The sequence below is a fragment of the Musa acuminata genome, chromosome BXJ1-9 (assembly GCF_036884655.1).
Source record: "Musa acuminata AAA Group cultivar baxijiao chromosome BXJ1-9, Cavendish_Baxijiao_AAA, whole genome shotgun sequence".
NCBI lineage: Eukaryota > Viridiplantae > Streptophyta > Magnoliopsida > Zingiberales > Musaceae > Musa > Musa acuminata.
Window position 1 is genome coordinate 10,433,552 of NC_088335.1, and position 15,665 is coordinate 10,449,216.

General features: G+C 44.9%; 2 protein-coding genes and 1 long non-coding RNA gene across 3 annotated transcripts; 2 read left to right on the forward strand and 1 right to left on the reverse strand.

Annotated features, from left to right (window-relative positions):
* The first annotated feature begins 4,883 nt into the window (after window positions 1–4,883).
* Window positions 4,884–8,387, forward strand: LOC135593152 (nitrate reductase [NADH] 1-like). The gene is made up of 4 exons (XM_065082992.1): window positions 4,884–5,981; window positions 6,075–6,215; window positions 6,525–6,757; window positions 6,850–8,387. The coding sequence occupies exons 1-4, from the start codon at window positions 4,982–4,984 to the stop codon at window positions 8,158–8,160; spliced, it is 2,685 nt and encodes an 894-aa protein (XP_064939064.1). The 5' UTR covers window positions 4,884–4,981; the 3' UTR covers window positions 8,161–8,387.
* A 2,051-nt stretch (window positions 8,388–10,438) lies between these two features.
* LOC108953764 (uncharacterized) lies at window positions 10,439–12,312 on the forward strand. Its single transcript, XR_001979723.2, has 2 exons — window positions 10,439–10,878; window positions 11,967–12,312. It is a non-coding gene; the product is annotated as an uncharacterized LOC108953764 (long non-coding RNA).
* An 842-nt stretch (window positions 12,313–13,154) lies between these two features.
* Window positions 13,155–14,243, reverse strand: LOC135593153 (thaumatin-like protein). The gene has a single exon (XM_065082993.1). The coding sequence runs from the start codon at window positions 14,067–14,069 to the stop codon at window positions 13,314–13,316; it is 756 nt and encodes a 251-aa protein (XP_064939065.1). The 5' UTR covers window positions 14,070–14,243; the 3' UTR covers window positions 13,155–13,313.
* Between the last annotated feature and the right edge of the window lie 1,422 nt (window positions 14,244–15,665).

Sequence of the window (15,665 nt, forward strand, 5' to 3'; positions counted from 1 at the left end):
GGTAGGAGGAATGGGGCAAGAGATGGGAATGGGCGGGAAATTTATGCGATTCGACGCAAGAAGATAATTTCCCTCGGCGTGACAACGGGCCGTACACGTGTCAATTGACGGCCCAAAATCTTTGACCCGTAAAAGGTGTAAATGAGCCCTAGCAACGTCAATAGATGGCCCAATGAGATTTGGGCCTAAAATTGCTAGAAGTCTGGAATCTATAATATCCGAATAATTAATTAACTCATAAGAAATGAATGAATTGTAAGAAATCACAAGAAGTAGGGCATCGACAAATTTCCTCTTCTCATCCTCGAATCATCCATCAAGTATTCAAATACCCAAAATCAGTATCAAATTGATTTATAATTTAATAGCTTAAAATAAAACGATTTCATGACTTCCAACTAGCAATTCTTTTTTTATTATTTTTCTTTTTTGGGGGTGATAAAGTATTATAGTATTAGGACATACGCCTTAGACCGAATCCAAATATAACACGTATTTTATTTTTCAATAATCATTTTAATACTAATTAGTAGTTACTTTAATCCAACTTATAATATTCATACATGAATTATATCTTATATGTATCTCATGGACCTCCAAATCAACATGTTCACACTTTCTAATTTCTCGAAGATAGGAGAAATAAAAAAGTCTAGAAATAAGCTATGAAATTTTCTTTTAGGTTTAATTTGGAGAGTGAAGATAGTTTTTGGATCATCACATGACCTAATTACTAATCCAAAGGGGTACATATAAGGGCCCATCGATCCACCAAAATGTGAGGTATGGGATAATCAATTTACACAACTCTACTTCTGCGTATGTAAATATTATTTCTATGAATTTTCATTATCACTGTATTTGAATCTACTATCATTAATGGAGTCGCCACTTGACATCTTGTTATGCTTTCTAAAATGTGTTCAGACTAAATTATGTTGCAGTTGTTTGATTTTGGAACATTATAGATTTGATTAGTGATGTCCCTAAAACACCTATATTTTTACTAGTGCGTGTGATTTGGAGTGAGTTACTTTGGAAATCTAACCACTCTCGCTTTAATGCACATTGGATTTCGTCGTTGGGCATCGTAGATAGATTTGCTTAATGGTGTCGCTCACTTCCTCCCTAGGTTGTCACCTCCACGGGATCTTAAAACCTCTGCTGATAACGAACTTGGAATTCGTTTCACTTCCTCCCTTGGTTATCACCTGCACGAGATGTCGAAATCATGCATGACCACGGCGACGACGAAGCTTCTGGGCAGCAACTCACGTTGTGGTCATTGCACTCTCGCCAGAAGTGGCCGATGGATAATTAAGAGAGAGACAGAAGTGGCTGGTGGCTCAACATCGGCTAACGATGTAATTAACTCATTAATTTTCTTTTTATTTGAAGATTTAGAACATCATTGTATAAATTTTACATGTATATTAGAGATAATTTTTTGACGGTGCACAAGTGTTCTTGTCCTGACTCCATAGCCTTGCCAAGAACACAGCAAGGCCACACCACATACGAGGGAAGAAGGATAAGACAAGGTAACCAGTGGTGGAGTTCATGGCACATGAAGACCGAAGACTCTCGTCCTCGAGATACGAACACCAAATCTAAGCTAAACCCAGCGGAACCGGTGATCCAGATCCCCGGGCCCCACCCATCAGACGACGACCGGCCGAGCCAGGAGAAGACGCACAGGGACATGGCCCCTCCGGTACCACCCCTTGTTCTGGGCGACACAGTGGGCACAGAAACAAACAACGGCGGGCGAGGAGGGAGAGGGGGCAACTCGGCCGATGGGTGACTGAAAAGGGAGCCAGCGTCGTGTTGGCCCTTCGGCGCAGGGTTGGGGCCTGGCCCTTCGGCGGAGCGTTGGGGTCACCGAAGCGCTTGGAGAACGGTGAGCCGCTTCACAGTCTTTGACTCAGAAGCAGCTGCGTCTCCTTTTCCTCGTTGTTTAGTCTGCCTAATGGTGGAAAGCTCGTGTTAAAGAAACACCGCGACACACTTGACCGTGAACATGCATGCATGACTGCATATGCTGTCGAGGGCGATTAGAAATGCATGCTAGAAAAGATCCAGCTGTCTCGGTGTCCACTATTGGTTGCAATTTAATCTTGATACTTTGGTTGCAGCTTTAATAGTAGGATCATTCTTAAGATCGGATGGTAAGATTAACCCCTTTGATTTAAAGGTACATCACACAGTGTCTATTATGTGATTTGGTTGTCTCTTTATTTATCTGCTAGTGAAATCACGTATAGTTTACAAGAGGTAGTGGTCAAGTTGTATTTGTGGATATCACATCAAAGGATTAAATGCTGCAAATGGAGCAGTAAACAGCTCAGTTGCAGGGAACCAAACATGAGTAGAGTATTGTAAAAGAGTGGATTCAGAGAACCCATGGTTTGTAAGGTTCTCGCCAACCTTACAGGCTCTGAACTTTTGACCGAGAGAGGCCGGAGAGGGAGGCTTGTCAAAGCATCAAAGCTCAAATGACTCACGGTTGTCATGGGATTTGTGAGCTCCTCCTCCATTAGCCATTCAAAGTGGGTGGTGGTTGGCATGGAATTTCATTAACAAAAGGCCATGGAAATGAACCTTTACACTGCAGAGCAACCGGTCCAGAAGACATCCTCAAAAGTGAAAGATGCAAACATCCCCTAAATGATGCACGTCCAACATAAAGCTGAAGCTAATCAATCATAAAGTGGTAAGTATACATTTGCAGATATTCTTTCATATGGGCCACAAAGAGACTCCCATCGTGCAAGGAAAAAATGTCTGGTCTGATTAAGTTAATGCAGCTAAGCTTATGAGAAAATGAATTTGCTTTTGACTGTTGGATTCTGCTGCACTTTTAGAGGGCCCCAAGTACGAAGGAAAATTGCATTACGTTCGAGCTGTGGGCTTATCTCGATCTCCTCCCCTCACCAAGCTGACATTGATATTTTATCTGTAGGCTGAAATATCTCAATCTTCAACGCGCGATGCATGTCCCATCAAATCATCTTCACCACTTGCCATTTGTGACCTTGAGAAATCTCCAGCATCCAATCTAAATCCACAGTGGGAACAAGCCAAAGAACAGAACAGCGCAGTGGAAATTTGAAGCCATTGGTGGAAATATCAAGATATTTATCGTTGTAGAAATTAAGTCAGCCTCTTGTTTCAGAAAAAAAAAAAAAAAAAAAAAAGAATTATAAGCCAGCTGCAAATGTTCTACATATCCCAGGAGATGATGATTTGGATGGTAAAAGTTTGAGTCAATTCAATATGTTTTTGGGTGAAATATGATATTTAATTATCCATCTGTATCACAGTTTAAACTGTGCTGATTTCTAAGTTCACAGTCAGAAGCAAAAAAGAAAAGAAAAATCTTAGTTCATTATGTGTTTTTATATCTGACAACAATCATATAAGCAAGTCATGTGATATTGATTTTATCTTTAGATTCGATTACAAAATCCATACAAAAATAATATGCTCCCAAAATTCCCAAACACATGCATTTCTACTAAGTTGAAGTCTGTCCACATATGCTTCTCTGGTGTCCCTCTTTTATGCTATTAAAAAAATTGAGAACAACATCTCCAAATGCAAAATATATAAAATAAATCTTACTCTTGTTATAAGGTAAAATATCTATGTCGTGTCCGGAAACATTGAAAGAATTCTAATGTCGGAAAACCCATGGTTTATCCATTGTCGGTCAGTGCAGTAAGCTTAACTAAAACCAATGTGTTCAAGCAATAGAGTTGATGAAGTGGTGTCGATCCGAAGGTCAAAGACGAAAAAGATCAAAGGTTGAAAAGAGACGATTCTCCTCTACGAGGCACAAATCAAATGAAATGTCAAAATATACTTCTACAAGAGCTATGAAACGTAGGAAATCGGGTCACGTCAACATGAATTATTTTTTCTCTTGCACGTATAGTACATGACATGCATGAGTGGGTGCATGTACGTAGTGTCTCCATACTAATTTTTCCCAGCACGGAAACAGCGACGTTGTAGCCAAAGGAAAACTGGATCGTCTATGCATGAGAAAAGTCATGAAATAAATCCTGTAGCCAACCGGAGGTGGCTTTTCTATGGTTGGTGAAATCTCACATCGCAGTAATCCTCACGCAGGTAATGCAGAGGAGACGGAAATGGCCGCGACGGGGATCGTTGTTTGGACTATTGTGGAATCTAATGGCATCCCATGAGCTCGAATGATTGCGATATCTCTTCCTCTTCTACTTCTTCTTCTTTCCTACACCACAAATTTATGATGGGTGTGAGAAACGTCTCCTCTCCAAGCCCCGGCAGCGCCACCAGATTTTAACGATGGAGATGATGGTGGATCGAGGAACTCTGAAGCGCCACAAACATCTGTGACTTCTATCGGATCTTGACATCAGTCGATCAGAGCGTGAGCTTCATCAGAGACGCAAGCTCACTCCATTTAGTTTCAGCCTCGTACTAAATTTATTTGTAGGAGAAATAATAAGAGGTGGTGATGAGATTGAAATGTATATAGTTATGGTAAAGTGCATGTTTATATATAGATTTCATACATAATTTTATGGGAATCTCATTTCTTCTGAATATTTCCATTCTCTCACAAATCGGATTTAGTTTTGGTTTCAATTATTCATAGTTTATTTTCATTTCCCATCCATCGTCCTGACAAGTGTAACGTTGTATACAGTGAGAAGTCGATACACTAGCAAAAACTGAACAAGATTCGAATACGCCAACCATACAGCTTCACACCACCATTACGCCAAGGGTACTATACATAGGGCCCCGTGCTCTTCGGACCACCACAAGATCACTTTTTCGTTCTGTCTCTCAACCTTCTTCCCCACGACTCTATATATAGGCTATCTCCATGCTACTTCCAGGCTCACCCAACCAACAAGTTGGAATCTCGTCTAACCTCTCTTTCTTAGAGCTTTCCGAGTAGTTCGAGAAGACCATTCTTTCACCAGTCATGGCGGCGTCTGTCGATAACCGACAGTTCGGCCGCCTTGAGCCGGGCAATGCGCTGGTCAGCCCGGTGGTCGGTAAGACGTTCGGCACACACCACCGCTCCGACTCCCCTGTGCGCGGCTGCAGCTTCCCTCCCCTCGTGCCCCTCTGCCGCGACGATGACGAGGAGGACGAGGAGGAGGAGGCGATCGACTGGAAGAAGCTGTACGGCGGCAGCCACCTGGAGGTGGAGCCGTCGGTGCGCGACCGGAGGGACGAGGGAACCGCCGACGGCTGGATCGAGCGGAACCCGTCCCTGATCCGGCTCACCGGGAAGCACCCCTTCAACTGCGAGCCACCGCTGGCCCGACTTATGCACCACGGGTTCATCACCCCGGTGCCACTCCACTACGTCCGCAACCACGGGGCCGTGCCCAAGGCCGACTGGCGCACCTGGACGGTGGAGATCACCGGCCTGGTGAAGCGCCCGGTGCGGTTCACCATGGATGATTTGGTCCGGGACTTCCCCCCGGTCGAGATCCCGGTCACCTTGGTGTGCGCCGGGAACCGTCGCAAGGAGCAGAACATGGTGCAGCAGAGCATCGGGTTCAACTGGGGCCCCGCGGCCATCTCCACCACGGTGTGGCGTGGCGCCCGGCTCCGGGACGTGCTCCGCCGCTGCGGCGTCATGGGCCGCAAGGACGGCGCCCTCTTCGTGTGCTTTGAGGGCGCGGAGGACCTCCCCGGTGGCGGCGGCTCCAAGTACGGCACGAGCCTCCGGCGCGAGGTGGCAATGGACCCGTCCAGGGACGTCATGCTCGCCTACATGCAGAACGGCGAGATGCTGACGCCGGACCATGGCTTCCCTGTCCGCGTCATCATCCCAGGCTTCATCGGCGGCCGCATGGTCAAATGGCTCAAACGCATCATCGTCACTCCGCAGGAGTCCGACAGCCACTACCACTACAAAGACAACCGTGTTCTCCCGTCCCACGTCGACGCTGAGCTCGCCAACGCCGAAGGTATTGGATTTTCACTAGCTTTCAAACGACGCATTTGCTTCCGAATAAAGGGTTCGACAATGGGACTGATCAAAGACCGGTGTATGTGTACAGCTTGGTGGTACAAGCCGGAATACATCATCAACGAGTTGAACATCAACTCGGTGATCACGACGCCGGGTCATGATGAGATTCTTCCCATCAACGCGTTCACGACTCAGAGGCCGTACACCATGAGGGGCTACGCTTACTCCGGTGAGTTATGCGGACGGATCCAGATGGATTCCAGTTCTCGATTTCGTTTTAGATTTTTAATTGATTCATGTGTTCGATTCTTTGTCTCGTTTGTTTGCATCTCCTTTATGAGATGTGATTAGTATAGCTGGCAGTGGACGAGATGGTCCAAAACCTGCCCAATAGTTGGGGGAGAAGCGAAACTTCATCGTAGGACCAATTGTTTCAGCGATTTGGATCTAAGTTGGCGTCCAAAGAGAGAATAATATATTGTAAAGTTGCAGAGGAATTGTATGAACACAGTGATGCGAACTCGTTTCCGTCAAACAGGTGGCGGAAGGAAGGTGACACGTGTCGAGGTGACACTCGACGGCGGCGAGACGTGGCTGGTGTGCGCCCTCGACCACCCGGAGAAGCCCAACAAGTTCGGCAAGCACTGGTGCTGGTGTTTCTGGTCCCTGGAAGTGGAGGTCTTGGATCTGCTGAGCACCAAGGAAGTAGCTGTTCGAGCTTGGGATGAATCCCTCAACACCCAACCTGAGAAGCTCATTTGGAACGTCATGGTAAGTTACTGCATTACTTTGTGTTTGGAGAAAGATTCGTCTGAGATCAAAAACAGGGGAACATTATGAGCTAAGAACTGGCGGTGATGCAGGGGATGATGAACAACTGTTGGTTCAAGGTGAAGGTGAACGTGTGCCGCCCCCACAAGGGCGAGATTGGCCTCATGTTCGAGCACCCGACGCAGCCCGGGAACCAGTCCGGGGGATGGATGGCGCGGCAGAAGCACCTCGAGACGTCGGAGGCCCCGACCCTGAAGAAGAGCACCTCCACCCCCTTCATGAACACCGCCACCAAGCAGTTTACCATGTCGGAGGTGCGCAAGCACGCGTCGCGCGAGTCCGCCTGGATCGTTGTCCACGGCAACGTCTACGACTGCACCGGCTTCATCAAGGACCATCCCGGCGGCGCCGACAGCATCCTCATCAACGCCGGCGGCGACTGCACCGAAGAGTTCGACGCCATCCACTCGGACAAGGCCAAGGCCCTCCTCGACACATACCGCATCGGCGAGCTCATCCCTTCGGGCTACATCTCCGACACCTCCGTTCATGGTGCGTCCGACCTCTCCCACCTCTCCACCATCCGCGAGGTGTCACGGCCATCGGTTCTCGTGAACCCCCGTGAGAAGGTGCAGTGCAAGCTCGTGTCCAAAACGATCGTATCACACGACGTTCGCCTCTTCCGCTTCGCGTTCCCCTCGGCGGACCATGTGCTGGGCCTCCCCGTCGGGAAGCACATCTTCCTCTGCGCCACCATCGACGGCAAGCTGTGCATGCGCGCCTACACGCCCACGAGCCCCGTCGACGAGGTCGGCTTCTTGGAGCTCCTCATCAAGGTCTACTTCAAGGGCGAGAATCCCAAGTTCCCCAACGGCGGCCTCATGTCCCAGCACCTAGAGTCCCTGCCCATCGGCTCCACGCTGGACATCAAGGGCCCGCTCGGCCACATCGAGTACACCGGCCGCGGCAACTTCGTTGTCAACGGCAAGCCAAGGTTCGCGAGGCGGCTCGCGATGATCGCCGGCGGGACCGGCATTACGCCGATGTACCAAGTGATCCAGGCGGTGCTGCGGGACCCGGAGGACCGCACCGAGATGCACCTGGTGTACGCCAACCGGTCGGAGGACGACATACTGCTGTGGGACGAGCTCGACGGCTGGGCGCGGGATCGCCCGGAGCAGTTCAAGGTGTGGTACGTGATCGACGAGGCAAAGCGGGGCGAGGAGTGGAGGTACAGCACGGGCTTCATCACGGAGAGCATCTTAAGAGAGCACCTCCCGTTGGGCGGCTCCGACGACACGCTCGCACTCGCCTGCGGGCCGCCGCCGATGATCCGGTTCGCCGTGGTGCCCAACTTGGAGAAGATGAAGTATGACACGGCCAATTCACTGCTGCAATTCTAAACGCCACCACCGTTCGATCTTCCAATCTCTGCTACATGGACCGTGGAAGGACCGGACTACGCAATCGCAATGTACTACCATGTATATACGCATTATTCCTCCCTTCTCGCTGCCATCATTTGTTAGATTTTGTTGTCGGAATCACCGAAACGAGAGGCAGATGTTGCTGATTCCAAACGCTACCTAATCATCTCTTGGAAATAAAGTTTTGCTAGATTTCGCCGGCACGTCTTCGTGTCTTCTATATGGGAATAATCATCTGCAGCAGCAGTTCCCTCTGCTTTGGAGACGGGTGCTGCTCCCACTGGTCCACCTTCCGTCCAATTTAGTCCTTCAGCTTGCAAGAGTTCATTTATGCTTCGGTAATATCTTTGGAAATGGGTTAACAGCTAAAATATTCGTGGGAACTTCGTACAAAGACTACCGCAAGGTTTGTCTCTCAAACATGCGTCGGATTCAAATTATGTGTCGAAGCTACTTCGGATTTATACAGTTTATTAGACGAAAGTGTTTGATGATGACCTAAGCTTTTGTCCTTTATTGGTATCTACTCTACTTGTACCATAATTTTGATTAGTTATTTTGGATTCGCAATAAGAAATCCAGCATCGAGATAGCTACTCATTACTCGAGCGTTTCGCCACTGTTGTTATTGACTCTTAGTGTACGGTCCCGACTAAGCAAACTTGTCATTGAGGTTGATGCTCCTGTGAAACGGGAAGTACGCTTGGACTGGAACACCGATCTCAGAAATGACATAACTAATGTACGTCAAGATGCTGACCAAGTGATAAGCTTCATAAATATATGTTCTTTTTGCTTGACCGGCATATTCATAGATTAAAAAATCAGATAAAATAGCATGGCTCACGATTTCCACTTACTTCCTTTGGTTTACTAATCATTGGACCTTTAATCAATTCGATTCACTAATTGAACCGTCTTTTATTGGTGTATTATTGTAGTATCGTGTATATATATATATATATACTATTAGTTCTTTTAGTTTTAAGGATATTTTAACATTTTCAGGAATAAAAAAAGGTCATATGCTTTTTTTTAAAGCCCGTATTATCGAATCATCCTTTTCAATCAGTCTCTCTCCTCTTTTTTTTTTAATTTTCTTTCGTCATTTTTTTCTTGTTGTCTCTCTTATTATCTCTCGTCACTGTTTATAATTTATCGCCAGCATTCTCTTTGTTTTATTACAGTCATTTTTTTTGTTATCACATGTAATATGTTAATCTATTTTTTTTATCTTTGGTGAGTGTATTGTGGCACAAATAATATATATTAGTTTTAAATTATACCATTCGATATAATAAAAGTTTCGGCACATTCCAGTATCGCTCTCGTGGACGATTGAACCTTGGGACTGAGATAGAGCGTCACATCGGATATACCACCTCGAACTTGGGACGATGGTTGCCCCTTCCTGCATCGTCCAAAGTCGCACGGGACAGCATCGTATGATTGAAGGCCGCTACGAAATGCTCAGAACGACATCGCATGGTATCGTCTCATGCATCTCGATTGGTGATCGCCCAAAGGTACATTCCAACCGCCCAAGAAGTTGGTCGTCATCGTTGGATCACGTACGACCGACTCTCGAACGTAAGCATAAAAGCTCCCTAATCAGCATCAGGTGGGGGGAACAATCTTTTTACAGAAACTCCACTCCATACTTACTTAACCTTTAGAGCAACCTAAGTCAAGAAACCCCTCCCCTCTCGACCTAGTCCTGTGTGCAGGAGTTTGGCGATGACAAAACAGACAACGTGTCGATCAAAGAATTATGTACGGAGCTAACCCGAAGCTTAACTGACTCGACGAAGGCCTCATGACATGGACGATCCTAAACAATCGGCAATTGAACTCAGCCGAGCTGATACCTCGGTCTCGGCTAGAGAAGTTCATTAACACTTCTATTTTTTAAACCTATTTTTCCTATAAAACCATCTCTCTGAAAATTAATTTTATGAAACTATTCTATAACAAAGCGATATTCACAACTACTCTTGGCTATGAATTTTTGAAAATATTATTCTTATAAAAATAATTTATCTCTTTTATATAATAGATATACATAGATATATTTGTCCCAATAATCTAACTACACCGTCTTTGATGCAGATATGATAGATATCTATGGTTAACGTTGCTTTCAATGGATACCAGCGTAGGGGCGTTGCAGACTGGAATACATATGTATCTGATGCAGCAGTAGGAGCGGCGGCGAATGTCGATTCACGAGCATCACATCGATCCGAGAGTAGTAATCATTGACAGCACCAAGAGATCGCACCGCGGCCGCTCGTAAGGGTCGCGTGGCCCTTCGTTGCCCCCAACGGGCGTGGGCGCAGTGGAGCGCATGGCCGTCGCGTACGTACGACGACCCCAAGTCTGCATGGGCTGGTGACCCTTTGCTATCCTTAGCAGCTGGTGGCGGGGGGTGGGGGACCGGGGAACCCCCAACGAGATCCGTAGGACAGCAACGCGGAGGCGTCCGTCGACTCCACAATGAGGAACACATGGGCGCCGTTTGCCCATGTACGAGGGACGGCCGTGAGCCATGGCGTCCACTGGTCGGTGATCCACACGACATATGCGTGCGGCCGGGACGCGTACGGCTGCGTTCCGGAAGTCGAGGCATCCAACCCTCTCGTCCGCAGATCTATCTGAGCCCTGTCGTCGGACGAGATCCATAATATTTTGACAGTGAGTAAACATTATGATTGATTTATAAGAATCAGTTGAGTACATTATTATAAATCTAAGTTCAAGTATTTTAGATTAATGATTCATAGTCAGTGAGAGGTTGATTCATAGCAAGCTCATAATTATGTGTATGAATGTTATTTCTTTGATGAGCTCACATAGAAGTTTGTTGCAAAGACATACGATGCATACTGTTTACTTCATATTTTCTAGCATATATATAGTTCGAACTTGCTTGCGGAATCACATAGGAGATTGACCAACGGATGTATCACATCATAGTTAGGAAGACAAATTCAATGAAATCAATAATGAAGCAATCATATGAGAGGGCTGTTCTTTGATAGCTCAGTACTTGTGCATATACATAAATATGTATCACATCATAGTTAGGAAGTCATATTTTTATGAGCACCTTTTTTATTTATATATGTCTATAATTTGATTAGTCTCACATTGTTGATAGGGTATACATTGCATATTATAAGATAACAAAATAAAATAATAATAATAATATCATTAGTATGTTTTGTTTAGTAAGGAAATCAATAACTTATAAACATCATATTTACTCTCGAAAAAGTAAAATCATAAATAATTTCTTTCAAATCTTCATATTTAAACTATCAAAGCCGTTCTTTTACCTTTAAAGATATCTTTCAAAGATTATCATTTATTTTTAATTAATTTAATATTATTTTGAATCTTGTGAGATGACTCGTCGACTTAAATATTGGAGAGGTTTTATTAAGTTTTTTAAAGTCTCTATTCGACGAGACAAGCATAATCTTGATTAATACGATTAAAACGTACAATTTACTCTAACATCATGATAAATATTTTTGATTGGATAATAATAAATGTTTAAGGCTTGAGTTATTAGAAAGAATGCATACACTGCACCCTTAAGGCTACCTGGGAAAGGATTGAACCCGGAGATACAATAACTTGTTCTTTAGCAACGAAAATAAGTGGATTCTTGTAAGTCCAAATCAAAAACAGCCCCAACCAGTAGTTAATTTGATGTTTAGGTGCTTTAGATCTTGCTCTCGGATTCTTGTCAAGTCTAATCAACAGGATCAAACTAGTTCACAACAGGCCTGCAGATCCAAGATGAGCTGGAGATTCCCGAGGAACTGTGATGACACATGGCTAATGGAATCCAAATGTGTGCCAAGAAGATACCGGCAGATGAACACCCCGAACTAGAGGAGATTCCCTTTTGCATCTTTTCATAGATAGCTGCTCCGTGACATGGTTTATGATTTCCAACTTCAAGTACATGTAATTGGCCAATACAAACTGCACTTGTAGGTCCATAGCATACGAAGAACCATCGAGATAGCAAACTGGATTTGTTCATGGAAAAAGTTGGTCTTGCAACTGTTAGAACGTACGATTTCATAAATGGATATTAATTTTTTGGCTTTGTTACATCTCCCTTATGAATTGTTATGATTTCTCGATTACAAAGGTCATATTTTCTTGATGAAGTGAGATATCTTTAGTTTAATCCCATGTTGAAATTACGAGAAAAATTAAGCTGGTTCATAAGAACTTGATTGATTTTAGGTTTTTAATGCTCAATCATCTTATATTATAAGATATACGCATGATCATAATAAAAAATATTATCTATTGTGGACTTAGTTGGTTATCCACATGATAGATAATATAAATTCACTGTATTCTTGTGCAACAGTATCTTATGAGAGTTTTTGATTATATAAAGGTATGATAGCCTAATATAAGGAATTCAAAATCTATTTTGTTCTAACATGGACAGTCCAACTCAAGGCCTAACACAAGACGTACATGGATCTTCTTGTGCTGGATCCACTTAGAACATGCCATGCCTACAAGGCTTAGGGTCATTGGCAAGCTAGTTTTCCTTTGGTCTTGATAAGAGTTCATTACGAGAATTGGGTACCATAAAGAGATTATTGGATGCAAGAGTTTGTGATAGGGTTTTTGGCGGAGGGAGAGTTCATGGAAGAGAGAGGTGTAGGATTATTAGATGCTGACATAGGAATTAGCATTGCTCATTTCTTGTAGGGTTTCCATGACTCTCCAGTACTATAATTTACATTCACAGAAGTCTAAACTTGAACCAAACTTAATTTGTCACTACATTCTATCACAGTTTACTCATAAGATTAATTTTTAGTCTCTCTTTGATATCCTCCTAACGAGATCTATAATTTACAAGCGTTGACATGGTCATTCTCTAACTCATCCCACAAATAATATCACAATTATTGAGAGAAAACACCAGATTAGTGACTGCAAGCCTTTCCATAATAACAAGAACGTACATGGCGGCACATTGTGGGAAGGAGAAGGAAGATCATATGACATGCATCGGAGTATCCTACTGAGATCATCATTTGAAGTCCGAAGGTAACGAAGAGTGCTGCAGGAGGACAACACAAGGCTTAGCGTTGAGGGCAGAAGGTGATGAGGTAGCTGGCGCCGGTGCAGGTGAGGATGCTCGTGGGGTCGTCGTAGGCGTACGAGTACGCGCGCGGGCACGCCGCCTTGAACAGCCTCGAGTACGCCGTCGGCTTGCACTGCTGCGGGCCGCCGAAGCTGCCGGTGCAGCAGTACCGGGGGGAGCCGAAGGCGGAACAGGCGCTCTTGCAGGCCACCACCCGATGGTCGCTGCCGGCGCGCACCGCCAGGCCTGCCGGGCACACCTCGTTCAGGTCGCTGACGCACCCGGCGCGCCCGCACTGGCCGCTCCCCCGGAACGGGGCCATGGACATGCCCAGGTTGTAGCCGTCCACCAGGCTGACGTCGTAGAAGTCCTGCTGCCGCCCCTCCCCGAGCGTGATCTCCGCGAGGGTGGCCGGGGGCTCTCCCCCGATGCCGTTACAGTAGAGAACGCCGCCGCAGTCGCCGGTGGCGCACCGGCCGCGCCCGGTGGCCGGGTCGAAGGAGCAGCCCTGGCGGCCCCAGACGCGGCCGGACCACCCCTCGGGAAGGCGGAGGGAGTAGGCCTGACTGGGGAGAAGCTGGAAACCGCCGCGGGCCAGAACGGCCTTGCCGGTGCTCGGCTGGATACCCGGCCACACGGTCTCCCTGCACTTATTGTAGAAAGCTAGCGTGGCGGCCGACGACGGACCGGCATTGGCGAGAGCTAAGAACAAGAGCACTACAACCGAGAGCCTTCTCAACCCGGAGTACCCCATCTTCACTCTCCTCCCAACGACTCTTCACACTAAAAGGTGCGATGCCAGACGAAAGACTGCAGTGAATGGGAATGCAAGTGAGACAATGGCAGCTGCTCGAGGAAGAGTGTTGTCAGAGAGACGTATATTATGGTGTGGTGAGCGTGCCAGCTACAGACGCATGGAAGAAGAACAGATTGGGAGCTCACGTGATCGAACGCTTCCAACCCCCCTCCCCCCATCACAACGGTGTAAAAGAGCTTTGGAACGGGCACCGTCGCCGAGGCTGCAAAAGACATGGTGGATTCTGACACTGGGCCGAGAAAAGAAAAGGGGAGCACGTCAAGTAGCAACAGAGGAAGGGGTGGTCGCCATGTGACTGGCAGAGATTCTCTCGGCAAAGTTGTCGTCTTGTCTGCTGTCTGTAAAAGTTCTGCTGCAGCTGTGTCATCTCGTGGTAGGTAGTGAGAGAAGTGTTCTTTCCTGCTTCCTTCCTTCCTGCTTGCCTTCCTCCTGAACAGTTTAACATCACCTGCCATGAATCAGAAGGCAAAGCAGGCGGCTATGTACATACCCGAGAGATCAGCCAAAACTGAAGGAGAAGACCTTTGCAAAGCGTTCTCGTACGTTACCATGGAATCCGGGACCATGGACAGCTGCAAACCCGTCCATTTACGCCATTGTATGTGATCTCAAGCTGTTCGTTCGTTCCTATGCACAAAGTACCGCATGCCTATTACTCACCTCTCGACGTACTTATGAATCATCAACTTATACGTCAAGGAACGCACAGGCTATTAAATCAACAGTGGTAAATGTTTGCGAGGGACATTAATCAAAGTTGTGCCAACTCCGTCGCAGTTCAAGTACAAGGAACCTCTGTTATAACATTTGTGTAAAAATATTAAATCGTTAATCTAAATAAATATTTAGTAAAAAATATAAAAAAAATATAATTATAAAGGATAAAAAATGTTCCAAGGTTAGATCTCGTCTGACCTACTTAGTTACTCGAGAGAGGATTTTTTTTTTTTTGTGTAAAGGATATATGAGGAATGTGAGATTCAAGTGATTCAATAACTTTTTCTTAATTTTGAGTTATAAGATATTAATAAAAAATTATAAAACTAATCATATCTTTTTTATATTATCAAAATTATTATATTATAATAACAATGATAAAATAATAAATCTCAACTATTTTGTATCAACTATATGTATCTCTTATCGCTATTGAGATAGATAAAAATTCATATATTTAATTAAAATCTTTTTAGATCTTCCTTTAACTCTTTTCATACTATTAATATTAATTATTTTATTTTATTTTATTATCATATCTGAATATCTCTTAAGCATCGGTTATATCATCTAAAATGATTTTCTCTCATCTTATCCTCTATCGAATTACTACCTAGTTATATAAAAATAAAAATATTTCTTTTACTATCTTTTCTAATAACTTCACATATCTATCTCAATATTTTTATCTTTGTAATATAAATTTTTTATATATAATTACCCAATAATCATATCCATAAAGTATTGTTAGTCTCATAATTATCTTATAAATTTTTTATCTTAATCTCTAAGATATCCGATAATCACACGAGAATC